At 57.5% G+C, this 17492-nt stretch overlaps 1 protein-coding gene across 6 annotated transcripts in view; it reads right to left on the reverse strand.

Moving 5' to 3' along the window:
- The window catches only part of IGSF9B (immunoglobulin superfamily member 9B), a 162400-nt gene extending 150197 nt beyond the window's left edge, over nt 1-12203 (reverse strand). For all 6 annotated transcript variants that reach the window (XM_075328954.1, XM_075328953.1, XM_075328952.1 and 3 more), the window contains exon 1: nt 11979-12203. In XM_075328954.1, coding sequence (XP_075185069.1) covers nt 11979-12042 — 64 coding nt within the window. In that variant the 5' untranslated portion in view covers nt 12043-12203. The remainder of the gene's footprint in view (nt 1-11978) is intronic.
- Between the last annotated feature and the right edge of the window lie 5289 nt (nt 12204-17492).

Below are 17492 nucleotides of genomic sequence, written 5' to 3' on the forward strand. Positions count from 1 at the left end.
GGCAATAACTAAATCACACTTGCAGCCAGTTGACATGGATTATGGCTATGTGCCCACGTGTGCGCTCTGCACCGCAGCTAAAAGCTGCGTTCTGAAGCGCATGGTGCCGGCAGAGAACGTGCGCTCTGCATCATGCCTCTCCCTATAGACAGCATGCAAACCGCACGGAAGAAATGACATGTCACTTCTTAGAACGCAGCGATTCGGGCAGCAGCCGAAGCGCTGCGTTCTAATATGCCACATGCGCACGGCTCCTGCACAATCTGCATAGACTGTGCAGGGGACGCAGGACGCATGCAGTTACGCTGCGGTGCAGATCGCAGCGTAACTGCATGAAAACACGCAACGTGGGCACATAGCCTAAAGTTGACTCAGCCTCTGTCCTGTGTCCTTGTGTGCACCACATTGAGCATGGAGAAAAGAAAGACCAAAGAACTGTCTGAGGACTGAGACTCCAGATTGTGAGGAAGCATGAGCAATCTCAAGGCTACAAGTCCATCTCCAAAGACCTGAAAGTTCCTGTGTCTACGGTGCGTAGTGTCATCCAGAAGTGTAAAGCCCATGGCACTGTGGTAACCTCCCTAGATGTGGAAGGGAAAGAAAAACAGACGAGAGATTTCAACGCAAGATTGTGCGGATGGTGGATAAAGAACCTCGACTAACATCCAAACAAGTTCAAGCTGCCCTGCAGTCCGAGGGTACAACAGTGTCAGCCCATACTATCCGTCAGCGTCTGAATGAAAAGGGACTGTATGGTAGGATACCCAGGAAGACCTCACTTCTTACCCCGAGACATAAAAAAGCCAGGCTGGAGTTTGCCAAAACTTACCTGAAAAAGCCTAAAACGTTTTGGAAGAATGTTCTCTGGTCAGATGAGACAAAAGTAGAGCTTTTTGGGAAAAGCCATCAACATAGAGTTTACAGAAAAAAAAAAAAAAAAAGGCATTCAAAGAAAAGAACACGGTCCCTATAGTCAGACATGGCGGAGGTTCCCTGATGTTTTGGGGTTGCTTTGCTGCCTCTGGCACTGGACTGCTTGACCGTGTGCATGGCATTATGAAGTCTGAAGACTACCAACAAATTTTGCTGCATAATGTAGGGCCCAGTGTGAGAAAGCTGGGTCTCCCTCAGAGGTCATGGGTCTTCCAGCAGGACAATGACCCAAAACACACTTCAAAAAGCACTAGAAAATGGTTTGATAGAAAGCACTGGAGACTACTAAAGTGGTCAGCAATGAGTCCAGACCTGAACCCCATAGAAGACCTGTGGAGAGATCTCAAAATGGCAGTTTGGAGAAGGCCCCTTCAAATCTCAGGGACCTGGAGCAGTTTGCCAAAGAAGAATGGTCTCAAATTCCAGCAGAGCATTGTAAGAAACTCATTGATGGGACCGGAAGCGGTTGTTCGCAGTTATTTTGGCTAAAGGTTGTGCAACCAAGTATTAGGCTAAGGGTGCCAATACTTTTGTCTGGCCCATTTTTGGACTTTTGTGTGAAATGATCAATGATTTGATTTTTGTTTCATTCTCTTTTGTGTTTTTTCATTGCAAGAAAAATAAATGAAGATAATAATACCAAAGAATTTGTGATTGCAATCATTTTCAGGAAGAAACAGTGTTATCTGACAGAATTGCAGGGGTGCCAATACTTTTGGCCAGAACTTTAAATGGACCCGAGAATATGGCCACCCCACCTAATATGCTACCAGGCCAGATCCAGGCCCCCGACCATCACTGCCCTCCCCAGGAGCGCTGCATAAATGGACCCGAGAATATGGCCACCCCACCTAATATGCTACCAGACCAGATCCAGGCCCCCGACCATCACTGCCCTCCCCGGGAGCGCTGCATAAATGGACCCGAGAATATGGCCACCCCACCTAATATGCTACCAGACCAGATCCAGGCCCCCGACCATCACTGCCCTCCCCGGGAGCTCTGCATAAATGGACCCGAGAATATGGCCACCCCACCTAATATGCTACCAGACCAGATCCAGGCCCCCGACCATCACTGCCCTCCCCGGGAGCTCTGTATAAATGGACCCGAGAATATGGCCACCCCACCTAATATGCTACCAGACCAGATCCAGGCCCCCGACCATCACTGCTCTCCCCGGGAGCTCTGCATAAATGGACCCGAGAATATGGCCACCCCACCTAATATGCTACCAGACCAGATCCAGGCCCCCAACCATCACTGCCCTCCCCGGGAGCTCTGTATAAATGGACCCGAGAATATGGCCACCCCACCTAATATGCTACCAGACCAGATCCAGGCCCCCGACCATCACTGCTCTCCCCGGGAGCTCTGCATAAATGGACCCGAGAATATGGCCACCCCACCTAATATGCTACCAGACCAGATCCAGGCCCCCGACCATCACTGCCCTCCCCGGGAGCTCTGCATAAATGGACCCGAGAATATGGCCACCCCACCTAATATGCTACCAGGCCAGATCCAGGCCTCCAACCATCACTGCCCTCCCCGGGAGCTCTGTATAAATGGACCCGAGAATATGGCCACCCCACCTAATATGCTACCAGACCAGATCCAGGCCCCCGACCATCACTGCCCTCCCCAGGAGCTCTGCATAAATGGACCCAAGAATATGGCCACCCCACCTAATATGCTACCAGACCAGATCCAGGCCCCCGACCATCACTGCCCTCCCCGGGAGCTCTGCATAAATGGACCCGAGAATATGACCACCCCACCTACTATGCTACCAGACCAGATCCAGGCCCCCGACCATCACTGCCCTCCCCGGGAGCTCTGCATAAATGGACCCGAGAATATGACCACCCCACCTAATATGCCACCCATCTTATGCATGAAATATAAAGGATCCATGTCATGCACACCCCATAAATCTATATCACCTGCACCCTGATGAGAAAAAAGCCCCTGAAAGGTTGTGCTGGGAAATGGGGTCTGCAATCACCAGCACACATGCAGATTGCTCAGTGGTGGCGGACGGTCCGTCCCCACTATCGGCCCCCTGCTGTGCGCCCAGGGCGAGAATTCCCAGACTCTCTTTTATCACAGTGACTTAATGAAGAGAATAATTCTCACTTGTTTCTTGGCCCCATGACGGAAAGTGATAGAGCGTTAGCGAGAACTTTCAAGATGTTTAATATCAATACAGGCGTGTGCGCGGGCGGCCGCGTGGGTGGTGGCACCGCAATATCTGCCAATCGCCCCTCAAACCCACTTACTACAATGAAAACAGAGTAAAACAAGAGAGAATTCCTCCAAACCCCAATACTGAGGAGATGGGGACACGTGACGCAGGCAGCAGTCTCCTCAATGCCAGATGACAGATTGGAAAGCCTTGCGGGGGAACGAGCAGCACAAATGGCAGCCCTGGGATTGACAGGTCAGCACCCCTGCAGAGTATTACACGAACACTACAAGGCCAGGGTTCCCGGTGAGCTGCCGGGCTGGCAGAGGAGAACGCATGGGTGAGAGCCAGAGGTCAGCATGCGGGGGGTGAGGGCTCCAATCAATGTCACATACAACCACCACTCACGGATATACAGACGATGGATATGCCGCACCACGATGTCCATCGAGGCTTGAAGAGAAGAAGCAGAACTTCACACCTCCATGGCAGATAAATTGTGCCACAGAACTTACACTCCACATACAGAATATCCGTACTCAGAGACATGACTACTGCAAGAGCTCAATCATTCAACTTCTGATTCCGGAGTTCTCTGTCCCTTTAAGGCAGCAGCCGGCAGCGCGTTCTCAGGAGGTGAAGCGAGGTGAAGGCTGCAGGGAGCCGCTCTGCCAGGGAACCTCGGAATGGTGTCAAATCAGCAAATACAATGGGATGGCAGGAAAGCATGCACTTCAGTGGTGGAAAGCTGCCGAGGCGCCACCACACCCCAAATCCGTCCACACTGCGGGCCAATATTCCCATCTACTGGGACCGAGGTGTCTGCACCCCTGACCAAGTTCTCATTTAACCACTCCAGAATAATAAAAGCCAACAGTCTGTAGCGCACCAATGTAGTGAGTGGCCCCAGCTGTCACTAGCAAAATGCTCCCTGGTGGTGGCCACCAGGACACAACAGTCTTTATTACCACAGCTGAAGGATTACAAACAATATGGAGGGAACAAAGCTGGGGACTATCACAGCACCACCTCACCCAGCCGAGGTGACCTCTCCGCCTTAGCCAGCAGGGGCCTGGGCCATCTCACCACAGCACCACCTCACCCAGCCAAAGTTATCTCACCACAGCACCACCTCACCCAGCCGAGGTGACCTCTCCGCCTTAGCCAGCAGGGGCCTGGGCCACCTCACCACAGCACCACCTCACCCAGCCGAGGTGACCTCTCCACCTTAGCTAGCATGGGCCTGGGCCACCTCACCACAGCACCACCTCACCCAGCCAAAGTCACCTGACCACAGCACCACCTCACCCTGCCGAGGCCACCTCACCACAGCACCACCTCACCCAGCCGAGGTGACCTCTCCGCCTTAGCTAGCATGGGCCTGGGCCACCTCACCACAGCACCACCTCACCCAGCCGAGGTGACCTCTCCACCTTAGCTAGCATGGGCCTGGGCCACCTCACCACAACACCACCTCACCCAGCCAAAGTCACCTGACCACAGCACCACCTCACCCTGCCGAGGCCACCTCACCACAGCACCACCTCACCCAGCCGAGGTGACCTCTCCGCCTTAGCCAGCAGGGGCCTGGGCCACCTCACCACAGCACCACCTCACCCAGCCAAAGTCACCTGACCACAGCACCACCTCACCCTGCCGAGGCCACCTCACCACAGCACCACCTCACCCAGCCGAGGTGACCTCTCCGCCTTAGCCAGCAGGGGCCTGGGCCACCTCACCACAGCACCACCTCACCCAGCCGAGGTGACCTCTCCGCCTTAGCCAGCAGGGGCCTGGGCAACCTCACCACAGCACCACCTCACCCAGCCGAGGTGACCTCTCCACCTTAGCTAGCAGGGGCCTGGGCCAACTCACCACAGCACCACCTCACCCAGCCAAAGTCACCTGACCACAGCACCACCTCACCCTGCCGAGGTCACCTCACCACAGCACCACCTCACCCAGCCGAGGTGACCTCTCCGCCTTAGCCAGCAGGGGCCTGGGCCATCTCACCACAGCACCACCTCACCCAGCCAAAGTTATCTCACCACAGCACCACCTCACCCAGCCGAGGTGACCTCTCCGCCTTAGCCAGCAGGGGCCTGGGCCACCTCACCACAGCACCACCTCACCCAGCCGAGGTGACCTCTCCACCTTAGCTAGCATGGGCCTGGGCCACCTCACCACAGCACCACCTCACCCAGCCAAAGTCACCTGACCACAGCACCACCTCACCCTGCCGAGGCCACCTCACCACAGCACCACCTCACCCAGCCGAGGTGACCTCTCCGCCTTAGCTAGCATGGGCCTGGGCCACCTCACCACAGCACCACCTCACCCAGCCGAGGTGACCTCTCCACCTTAGCTAGCATGGGCCTGGGCCACCTCACCACAACACCACCTCACCCAGCCAAAGTCACCTGACCACAGCACCACCTCACCCTGCCGAGGCCACCTCACCACAGCACCACCTCACCCAGCCGAGGTGACCTCTCCGCCTTAGCCAGCAGGGGCCTGGGCCACCTCACCACAGCACCACCTCACCCAGCCAAAGTCACCTGACCACAGCACCACCTCACCCTGCCGAGGCCACCTCACCACAGCACCACCTCACCCAGCCGAGGTGACCTCTCCGCCTTAGCCAGCAGGGGCCTGGGCCACCTCACCACAGCACCACCTCACCCAGCCGAGGTGACCTCTCCGCCTTAGCCAGCAGGGGCCTGGGCAACCTCACCACAGCACCACCTCACCCAGCCGAGGTGACCTCTCCACCTTAGCTAGCAGGGGCCTGGGCCAACTCACCACAGCACCACCTCACCCAGCCAAAGTCACCTGACCACAGCACCACCTCACCCTGCCGAGGTCACCTCACCACAGCACCACCTCACCCAGCCGAGGTGACCTCTCCGCCTTAGCCAGCAGGGGCCTGGGCAACCTCACCACAGCACCACCTCAACTAGCCGAGGTGACCTCTCCACCTTGCCCAGCAGGGGCCTAGGCCATCTCACCACAGCACCACCTCACCCAGCCAAATTCACCTCACCGCAGCACCACCTCACCCTGCCGAGGTCACCTCAACATAGCAACACCTCACCACCTGACCCAGCCGAGGTGACCTCACCCCACAAGGGCCTGGGTCACCTGACCACAGCACCATCTCACCCAGCCAAAGTGACCTGACCACAGCACCACCTCACCCTGCCGAGGCCACCTCACCTTGCCGAGGCCACCTCACCACCTGACCCAGCCGAGGTCACCTCACCACCTCACCCCGCAAGGGCCTGGGCCATCTCACCCAGTCAAAGTCACCTCACCACAGCACGACGTCACCACAGCACCACCTCACCCTGTCGAGGTCACCTCACCATAGCACCACCTCACCCATCCGAAGTCACCTCACCACAAGACCACCTCACCCCGCTGGGGCCTGCGCCACCTCACCGCAGCACTACCTTACCCCGCCAAGGCCACCTCACCACAGCACCACCACACCCCGCTGAGGTCACCTCACCCCGGCGAGGCCCGAGCCACCTCAACACTACAGCATATCACCTCAGCACTGACAGAGCTCTGACAAAGGACGCGTCTGAAATGAGTAGCTGCTTATCACAGGTGAATAGTCGCATCCGCAATATTCTCATGGGACCAACATAATTTGTTTGCACAATTTTTCTTCCTGTCTGAACTTTAATTTTAAATACTACAATTAAAGCCTTGAATTTTATCCTACATTGGAGCTGGATTTTATGCTTCTTAACTTTGGATCATCACCACCACATCCTCCACCATCATTGTCAATACCACAACATCTTCCACCATCATTGTCACCACCACATCCTCCACCATCATTGTCACTACCACCACATCCTCCGCCATCATTGTCACCACCACCACATCCTCCGCCATTATTGTCACCACCACCACATCCTCCGCCATCATTGTCACCACCACATCCTCCACCATCATTGTCACTACCACAACATCTTCCACCATCATTGTCACCACCACCACATCCTACGCCATCATTGTCACCACCACCACATCCTCCACCATCATTGTCACCACCACATCCTCCACCATCATTGTCACCACCACCACATCCTCCACCATCATTGTCACTACCACAACATCTTCCACCATCATTGTCACCACCACCACATCCTACGCCATCATTGTCACTACCACAACATCTTCCACCATCATTGTCACCACCACCACATCCTCCACCATCATTGTCACCACCACCACATCCTCCGCCATCATTGTCACCACCGCATCCTCCACCATCATTGTCACCACCGCATCCTCCACCATCATTGTCACTACCACCACATCCTCCGCCATCATTGTCGTCACCACCACATCCTCCGCCATCATTGTCGTCACCACCACATCCTCCGCCATCATTGTCCTCACCACCACATCCTCCGCCATCATTGTCCTCACCACCACATCCTCCGCCATCATTGTCCTCACCACCACATCCTCCGCCATCATTGTCACCACCACCACATCCTCCGCCATCATTGTCACCACCACCACCACATCCTCCGCCATCATTGTCACCACCACCACCACCACCACATCCTCCGCCATCATTGTCGTCACCACCACATCCTCCGCCATCATTGTCGTCACCACCACATCCTCCGCCATCATTGTCGTCACCACCACATCCTCCGCCATCATTGTCCCCACCACCACATCCTCCGCCATCATTGTCCCCACCACCACATCCTCCGCCATCATTGTCCCCACCACCACATCCTCCGCCATCATTGTCCCCACCACCACATCCTCCGCCATCATTGTCCCCACCACCACATCCTCCGCCATCATTGTCCCCACCACCACATCCTCCGCCATCATTGTCCCCACCACCACATCCTCCGCCATCATTGTCCCCACCACCACATCCTCCGCCATCATTGTCCCCACCACCACATCCTCCGCCATCATTGTCATCACCACCACATCCTCCGCCATCATTGTCGTCACCACCACATCCTCCGCCATCATTGTCGTCACCACCACATCCTCCGCCATCATTGTCACCACCACCACATCCTCCCCCATCATTGTCACCACCACCACATCCTCCCCCATCATTGTCACCACCACCACATCCTCCACCATCATTGTCACCATCACCACATCCTCCACCATCATTGTCACCATCACCACATCCTCCACCATCATTGTCATCATCACCACATCCTCCGCCATCATTGTCATCACCACCACATCCTCCGCCATCATTGTCATCACCACCACATCCTCCGCCATCATTGTCATCACCACATCCTCCACCATCATTGTCATCATCACCACATCCTCCGCCATCATTGTCATCACCACCACATCCTCCACCATCATTGTCGTCACCACCACCACATCCTCCACCATCATTGTCATCACCACCACATCCTCCACCATCATTGTCACCACCACCACATCCTCCACCATCATTGTCATCACCACCACATCCTCCGCCATCATTGTCACTACCACCACATCCTCCGCCATCATTGTCACTACCACCACATCCTCCGCCATCATTGTCGTCACCACCACATCCTCCGCCATCATTGTCGTCACCACCACATCCTCCGCCATCATTGTCGTCACCACCACATCCTCCGCCATCATTGTCACCACCACCACATCCTCCGCCATCATTGTCGTCACCACCACATCCTCCGCCATCATTGTCACCACCACCACATCCTCCCCCATCATTGTCACCACCACCACATCCTCCCCCATCATTGTCACCACCACCACATCCTCCACCATCATTGTCACCATCACCACATCCTCCACCATCATTGTCACCATCACCACATCCTCCACCATCATTGTCATCATCACCACATCCTCCGCCATCATTGTCATCACCACCACATCCTCCGCCATCATTGTCATCACCACATCCTCCACCATCATTGTCATCATCACCACATCCTCCGCCATCATTGTCATAACCATAAAATCCTCCTCCCTCCTCACTCTCCGGTTCCCCCCCCCCGCCTCACTCGCTCACTCTCCGGTTCTGCCCGCCTCACTCGCTCACTCTCCAGTGTCCGTCCCCCCGCCTCACTCGCTCGCTCCCCAGTGTCCGTCCTCCCCGCCTCACTCGCTCTCCAGTGTCCGTCCTCCCCGCCTCACTCGCTCTCCAGTGTCCGTCCTCCCCGCCTCACTCGCTCTCCAGTGTCCGTCCTCCCCGCCTCACTCGCTCTCCAGTGTCCGTCCTCCCCGCCTCACTCGCTCTCCAGTGTCCGTCCTCCCCGCCTCACTCGCTCTCCAGTGTCCGTCCTCCCCGCCTCACTCGCTCTCCAGTGTCCGTCCTCCGCGCCTCACTCGCTCTCCAGTGTCCGTCCTCCCCGCCTCACTCGCTCTCCAGTGTCCGTCCTCCCCGCCTCACTCGCTCTCCAGTGTCCGTCCTCCCCGCCTCACTCGCTCTCCAGTGTCCGTCCTCCCCGCCTCACTCGCTCTCCAGTGTCCGTCCTCCCCGCCTCACTCGCTCTCCAGTGTCCGTCCTCCCCGCCTCACTCGCTCTCCAGTGTCCGTCCTCCCCGCCTCACTCGCTCTCCAGTGTCCGTTCTCCCCGCCTCACTCGCTCTCCAGTGTCCGTCCTCCCCGCCTCACTCGCTCTCCAGTGTCCGTCCTCCCCGCCTCACTCGCTCTCCAGTGTCCGTCCTCCCCGCCTCACTCGCTCTCCAGTGTCCGTCCTCCCCGCCTCACTCGCTCTCCAGTGTCCGTCCTCCCCGCCTCACTCGCTCTCCAGTGTCCGTCCTCCCCGCCTCACTCGCTCTCCAGTGTCCGTCCTCCCCGCCTCACTCGCTCTCCAGTGTCCGTCCTCCCCGCCTCACTCGCTCTCCAGTGTCCGTCCTCCCCGCCTCACTTGCTCACTTTCCAATGCCCTGTCATGCCTCTCATTCACTCTCCAGTGCCCTGTCACGTCCCTCACTCACTCTACGGTCCCAATCCCCCCTCACTCACTCTCCAGTCCCCACCCACCCACCGGTCCCCTCACTCAGCGGTCCCTTCACTCACTCATTCACTGGTCCCCCTCACTCACTCTCCCACTGGTGACCCCTCACTCACTGGTCCCCTCCCTCCATCACCGCCCCCCTTCACTCACTCTCCAGTCCTCCCCTCACTCACTGTTCTCTCCCTTACTCACTGGTCTCTCCCTCCTCACTCTCCGGTCCCTCCTCACTCACCGGTCCCACCCTCACTCACCGGTCCCACCCTCACTCACCGGTCCCACCCTCACTCACCGGTCCCACCCTCACTCACTAGTCCCCCCCATCACTCACTGGTCATCCCCCCCCATCACTCACTGGTCGCCCCCCCCCCCACAATCACTCACTGGTCCCCCCCCCCACAATCACTCACTGGTCCCCCCCCCACAATCACTCACTGGTCGCCCCCCCCCCAATCACTCACTGGTCGTCCCCCCCCCCCCAATCACTCACTGGTCGTCCCCCCCCCCCCATCACTCACTGGTCGTCGTCCCCGCCCCCCACATCACTCACTGGTCGTCGTCCCCCCCCCCACATCACTCACTGGTCGTCGCCCCCCCCCCCACATCACTCACTGGTCGTCGTCCCCCCCCCACATCACTCACTGGTCATCCCCCCCCCCCACATCACTCACTGGTCCCCACCTCTTTCTTTAGTCCACTTTCACTCACTGGTCCCGCCCCCCCTCACTCTCCCGTCCTCCCCTCACTCACTGGTCCCCCCCCTCACTCTCCGGTCCCCGTCCCCCCCCTCACTCTCCGGTCCCCGTCCCCCCCCCCTCACTTTCCGGTCCCCGTTTCCCCCCCCCCCCGTCCCCCCCCTCACTTTCCGGTCCCCCCCCCCTCACTCTCCGGTCCCCGTCCCCCCCCCCCCCTCACTCTCCGGTCCCCCGTCCCCCCCCATCACTCTCCGGTCCCCGTCCCCCCATCACTCTTCACTCTCCGGTCCCCGTCCCCCGTCCCCCCATCACTCTCCGGTCCCCGTCCCCCGTCCCCCCATCACTCTCCGGTCCCCGTTTCCCCCCCCCTCACTCTCCGGTCACCGTTTCTCCCCCTACTCACTCTCCAGTCCCCGTTCCCCCCCCCACTCACTCTCCGGTCCCCGTTCCCCCCCCCACTCACTCTCCGGTCCCCGTTCCCCCCCCCACTCACTCTCCGGTCCCCGTTCCCCCCCCCCCCACTCACTCTCCGGTCCCCGTTCCCCCCCCCCACTCACTCTCCGGTCCCCGTTCCCCCCCCCACTCACTCTCCGGTCCCCGTTCCCCCCCCCACTCACTCTCCGGTCCCCGTTCCCCCCCCCACTCACTCTCCGGTCCCCGTTCCACCATCACTCTCCGGTCCCCCGTTCCACCATCACTCTCCGGTCCCCCGTTCCACCATCACTCTCCGGTCCCCCGTTCCACCATCACTCTCCGGTCCCCCGTTCCACCATCACTCTCCGGTCCCCCGTTCCACCATCACTCTCCGGTCCCCCGTTCCACCATCACTCTCCGGTCCCCGTTCCCCCCCCACTCTTCACTCTCCGGTCCCCGTCCCCCCATCACTCTCCGCTCCCCGTTCCCCCATCACTCTCCGGTCCCCCCGTTCCACCATCACTCTCCGGTCCCCCGTTCCACCATCACTCTCCGGTCCCCGTTCCCCCCCCACTCTTCACTCTCCGGTCCCCGTTCCACCACTCTCCGGTCCCCGTTCCCCCCCCCCCCCCACTCTCCGGTCCCCGTTCCCCCATCACTCTCCGGTCCCCGTACCCCCCCTCTCCTCGCTCCAGGCTTCCGTGCAGTGGCGGTGACAGTGCAGAGAACACGTCCTCTCTCCCCGGGCTGCACTCACCTTGAGCAGCGAGTCCCCCGGCGCCGGTCACACTCGCCATCACAGCGAGCACATAACGAATCATAGTAGAGCAGAGCACCGCTCAGGAGCCGCCTCATATCTCACACGTCCCGTCCGCCCCGCTCTGCAGAGTCCGCCGCTCCCCGCTCGCCCCGCCGCTCCCCGGATCATACCTCGGCACCGGCCCGCCGGCCGCTTTCCATCCCGGCCCCGCTACGGACAAGACAGAACCGCACCGCAGCCTAACCCGGCTCTTACAACTTCGTAACGCCCACGGACCAATCTGATTGGCTGCGCCTCTGAAACGAGGGAGCTTATTGGCTACGCCCTGAAGAAGATGGGCGGTGGGTCGCCGCGGACCGGGTAGTGGGCGGGGACTGGGCGGAGTCACCCACACTCTAGCGTGAACTCCCGTTTCAAGGTGAGTTGTCTCGCAGAGAAGAAGCCGCAGAATCATGCGCATGACCGAGGCTACCGGACACTAAACGGTGCCCCACTCAACGGGGTAATTGACCGGGGCTGGTACGGGACACACGGGGAAATAAAACTGCTACAGCTGATGCCTAATCGTGGACAACCGGATCGGTAACCCTCCGGTACTGGACACAACAGGTGATGAAACCAGCAACGGATACAACCGGAGACTAAAGCAGGAACACAAAAAAGAGAGGATCCGCAGCTCCTGGAAATCGTGTGTCCGATCTTCATCCTCTAAAAACGACGTCCACCCATCACCATGCGATCAATTCGGACACACGTGCGATTGCCTCGCGTGTAAATCGCATCACCCGTCACTGACTCACACTCTCCTCACAGGAGCGTCTCAGCTGCATAGAGATGCCTGCACCCCACCCACTCCTGTGACCAGAGTCCGCGATGAACCACGAGATACACGCGAGGCAATCGCAAGTGTGACCCCGGCCTTAGTCACAGAGTACTAAAGTGCTGGAGCGCTAAGGTCCGGGAGGGTGGGAGTGCTAGAGTACTAAGGTCCTGGAGGGTGGGAGTGCTAGAGTACTAAGGTCCTGGAGGGTGGGAGTGCTAGAATACTAAGGTCCTGGAGGGTGGGAGTGCTAGAATACTAAGGTCCTGGAGGGTGGGAGTGGTAGAATACTAAGGTCCTGGAGGGTGGGAGTGCTAGAGTACTAAGGTCCTGGAGGGTGGGAGTGCTAGAATACTAAGGTCCTGGAGGGTGGGAGTGCTAGAATACTAAGGTCCTGGAGGGTGGGAGTGCTAGAATACTAAGGTCCTGGAGAGTGGGAGTGCTAGAATACTAAGGTCCTGGAGGGTGGGAGTGCTAGAATACTAAGGTCCTGGAGGGTGGGAGTGCTAGAGTACTAAGGTCCTGGAGGGTGGGAGTGCTAGAATACTAAGGTCCTGGAGGGTGGGAGTGGTAGAATACTAAGGTCCTGGAGGGTGGGAGTGCTAGAGTACTAAGGTCCTGGAGGGTGGGAGTGCTAGAATACTAAGGTCCTGGAGGGTGGGAGTGCTAGAATACTAAGGTCCTGGAGGGTGGGAGTGCTAGAATACTAAGGTCCTGGAGAGTGGGAGTGCTAGAATACTAAGGTCCTGGAGGGTGGGAGTGCTAGAATACTAAGGTCCTGGAGGGTGGGAGTGCTAGAATACTAAGGTCCTGGAGGGTGGGAGTGCTAGAATACTAAGGTCCTGGAGGGTGGGAGTGCTAGAATACTAAGGTCCTGGAGGGTGGGAGTGCTAGAATACTAAGGTCCTGGAGGGTGGGAGTGCTAGAATACTAAGGTCCTGGAGGGTGGGAGTGCTAGAATACTAAGGTCCTGGAGAGTGGGAGTGCTAGAATACTAAGGTCCTGGAGGGTGGGAGTGCTAGAATACTAAGGTCCTGGAGGGTGGGAGTGCTAGAATACTAAGGTCCTGGAGGGTGGGAGTGCTAGAATACTAAGGTCCTGGAGGGTGGGAGTGCTAGAATACTAAGGTCCTGGAGGGTGGGAGTGCTAGAGCGCTAAGGTCCTGGAGGGTGGGAGTGCTAGAATACTAAGGTCCTGGAGGGTGGGAGTGCTAGAATACTAAGGTCCTGGAGGGTGGGAGTGCTAGAATACTAAGGTCCTGGAGGGTGGGAGTGCTAGAATACTAAGGTCCTGGAGGGTGGGAGTGCTAGAATACTAAGGTCCTGGAGGGTGGGAGTGCTAGAGCGCTAAGGTCCTGGAGGGTGGGAGTGCTAGAATACTAAGGTCCTGGAGGGTGGGAGTGCTAGAATACTAAGGTCCTGGAGGATGGGAGTGCTAGAATACTAAGGTCCTGGAGGGTGGGAGTGCTAGAATACTAAGGTCCTGGAGGGTGGGAGTGTAGAGTACTAAGGTCCTGGAGGGTGGGAGTGCTACAGTACTAAGGTCCTGGAGGGTGGGAGTGTAGAGTACTAAGGTCCTGGAGGGTGGGAGTGCTAGAGCGCTAAGGTCCTGGAGGGTGGGAGTGCTGGAGTACTAAGGTCCTGGAGGGTGGGAGTGGTAGAGTACTAAGGTTCTGGAGGGTGGGAGTGCTAGAATACTAAGGTTCTGGAGGGTGGGAGTGCTAGAGTACTAAGGTCCTGGAGTGTGGGAGTGGTAGAGTACTAAGGTCCTGGAGGGTGGGAGTGGTAGAATACTAAGGTCCTGGAGGGTGGGAGTGGTAGAATACTAAGGTCCTGGAGGGAGGGAGTGGTAGAGTACTAAGGTCCTGGAGGGTGGGAGTGCTAGAATACTAAGGTCCTGGAGGGTGGGAGTGCTAGAGCACTAAGGTCTTGGAGGGTGAGAGTGCTAGAATACTAAGGTCCTGGAGGGTGGGAGTGCTAGAATACTGAGGTCCTGGAGGGTGGGAGTGCTAGAATACTAAGGTCCTGGAGGGTGGGAGTGCTAGAATACTAAGGTCCTGGAGGGTGGGAGTGCTAGAGTACTAAGGTCCTGGAGGGTGGGAGTGCTAGAATACTAAGGTCCTGGAGGGTGGGAGTGCTAGAATACTAAGGTCCTGGAGGATGGGAGTGCTAGAATACTAAGGTCCTGGAGCGTGGGAGTGCTAGAATACTAAGGTCCTGGAGGGTGGGAGTGCTAGAATACTAAGGTCCTGGAGGGTGGGAGTGCTAGAATACTAAGGTCCTGGAGGGTGGGAGTGCTAGAATACTAAGGTCCTGGAGGATGGGAGTGCTAGAATACTAAGGTCCTGGAGGATGGGAGTGCTAGAATACTAAGGTCCTGGAGGGTGGGAGTGCTAGAGTACTAAGGTCCTGGAGGGTGGGAGTGCTAGAATACTAAGGTCCTGGAGGGTGGGAGTGCTAGAATACTAAGGTCCTGGAGGGTGGGAGTGCTAGAATACTAAGGTCCTGGAGGATGGGAGTGCTAGAATACTAAGGTCCTGGAGGGTGGGAGTGCTAGAGCGCTAAGGTCCTGGAGGGTGGGAGTGCTAGAACCCTAAGGTCCTGGAGGGTGGGAGTGCTAGAATACTAAGGTCCTGGAGGGTGGGAGTGCTAGAATACTAAGGTCCTGGAGGGTGGGAGTGCTAGAATACTAAGGTCCTGGAGGGTGGGAGTGCTAGAATACTAAGGTCCTGGAGGGTGGGAGTGCTAGAATACTAAGGTCCTGGAGGGTGGGAGGGCTAGAGTACTAAGGTCATGGAGGGTGGGAGGGCTAGAGTACTAGGGTCCTGGAGGGTGGGAGTGCTAGAATACTAAGGTCCTGGAGGGTGGGAGTGCTAGAATACTAAGGTCCTGGAGGGTGGGAGTGCTAGAATACTAAGGTCCTGGAGGATGGGAGTGCTAGAATACTAAGGTCCTGGAGGATGGGAGTGCTAGAATACTAAGGTCCTGGAGGGTGGGAGTGCTAGAGTACTAAGGTCCTGGAGGGTGGGAGTGCTAGAATACTAAGGTCCTGGAGGGTGGGAGTGCTAGAGTACTAAGGTCCTGGAGGGTGGGAGTGCTAGAATACTAAGGTCCTGGAGGGTGGGAGTGCTAGAATACTAAGGTCCTGGAGGGTGGGAGTGCTAGAATACTAAGGTCCTGGAGGGTGGGAGTGCTAGAGCGCTAAGGTCCTGGAGGGTGGGAGTGCTAGAGCACTAAGGTCTTGGAGGGTGAGAGTGCTAGAATACTAAGGTCCTGGAGGGTGGGAGTGCTAGAATACTGAGGTCCTGGAGGGTGGGAGTGCTAGAATACTAAGGTCCTGGAGGGTGGGAGTGCTAGAATACTAAGGTCCTGGAGGGTGGGAGTGCTAGAGGACGAAGGTCCTGGAGGGTGGGAGTGCTAGAATACTAAGGTCCTGGAGGGTGGGAGTGCTAGAATACTAAGGTCCTGGAGGGTGGGAGTGCTAGAATACTAAGGTCCTGGAGGGTGGGAGTGCTAGAATACTAAGGTCCTGGAGGGTGGGAGTGCTAGAATACTAAGGTCCTGGAGGGTGGGAGTGGTAGAGTACTAAGGTCCTGGAGGGTGGGAGTGCTAGAATACTAAGGTCCTAGTGGGTGGGAATGCTAGAGCGCTAAGGTCCTGGAGGGTGGGAGTGCTAGAGCACTAAGGTCTTGGAGGGTGAGAGTGCTAGAATACTAAGGTCCTGGAGGGTGGGAGTGCTAGAATACTGAGGTCCTGGAGGGTGGGAGTGCTAGAATACTAAGGTCCTGGAGGGTGGGAGTGCTAGAATACTAAGGTCCTGGAGGGTGGGAGTGCTAGAGTACTAAGGTCCTGGAGGGTGGGAGTGCTAGAATACTAAGGTCCTGGAGGGTGGGAGTGCTAGAGTACTAAGGTCCTGGAGGGTGGGAGTGCTAGAATACTAAGGTCCTGGAGGGTGGGAGTGCTAGAATACTAAGGTCCTGGAGGGTGGGAGTGTAGAGCACTAAGGTCCTGGAGGGTGGGAGTGCTAGAATACTAAGGTCCTGGAGGGTGGGAGTGCTAGAGTACTAAGGTCCTGGAGGGTGGGAGTGCTAGAATACTAAGGTCCTGGAGGGTGGGAGTGGTAGAGTACTAAGGTCCTGGAGGGTGGGAGTGGTAGAGTACTAAGGTCCTGGAGGGTGGGAGTGCTAGAATACTAAGGTCCTGGAGGGTGGGAGTGCTAGAGTACTAAGGTCCTGGAGTGTGGGAGTGCTAGAGTACTAAGGTCCTGGAGGGTGGGAGTGGTAGAATACTAAGGTCCTGGAGGGTGGGAGTGCTAGAATACTAAGGTCCTGGAGGGTGGGAGTGGTAGAGTACTAAGGTCCTGGAGGGTGGGAGTGCTAGAATACTAAGGTCCTGGAGGGTGGGAATGCTAGAGCGCTAAGGTCCTGGAGGGTGGGAGTGCTAGAGCACTAAGGTCTTGGAGGGTGAGAGTGCTAGAATACTAAGGTCCTGGAGGGTGGGAGTGCTAGAATACTGAGGTCCTGGAGGGTGGGAGTGCTAGAATACTAAGGTCCTGGAGGGTGGGAGTGCTAGAATACTAAGGTCCTGGAGGGTGGGAGTGCTAGAGTACTAAGGTCCTGGAGGGTGGGAGTGCTAGAATACTACGGTCCTGGAGGGTGGGAGTGCTAGAATACTAAGGTCCTGGAGGATGGG

The sequence above is a fragment of the Anomaloglossus baeobatrachus genome, chromosome 11 (assembly GCF_048569485.1).
Source record: "Anomaloglossus baeobatrachus isolate aAnoBae1 chromosome 11, aAnoBae1.hap1, whole genome shotgun sequence".
In the NCBI taxonomy this organism is placed as follows: Eukaryota; Metazoa; Chordata; class Amphibia; order Anura; family Aromobatidae; genus Anomaloglossus; species Anomaloglossus baeobatrachus.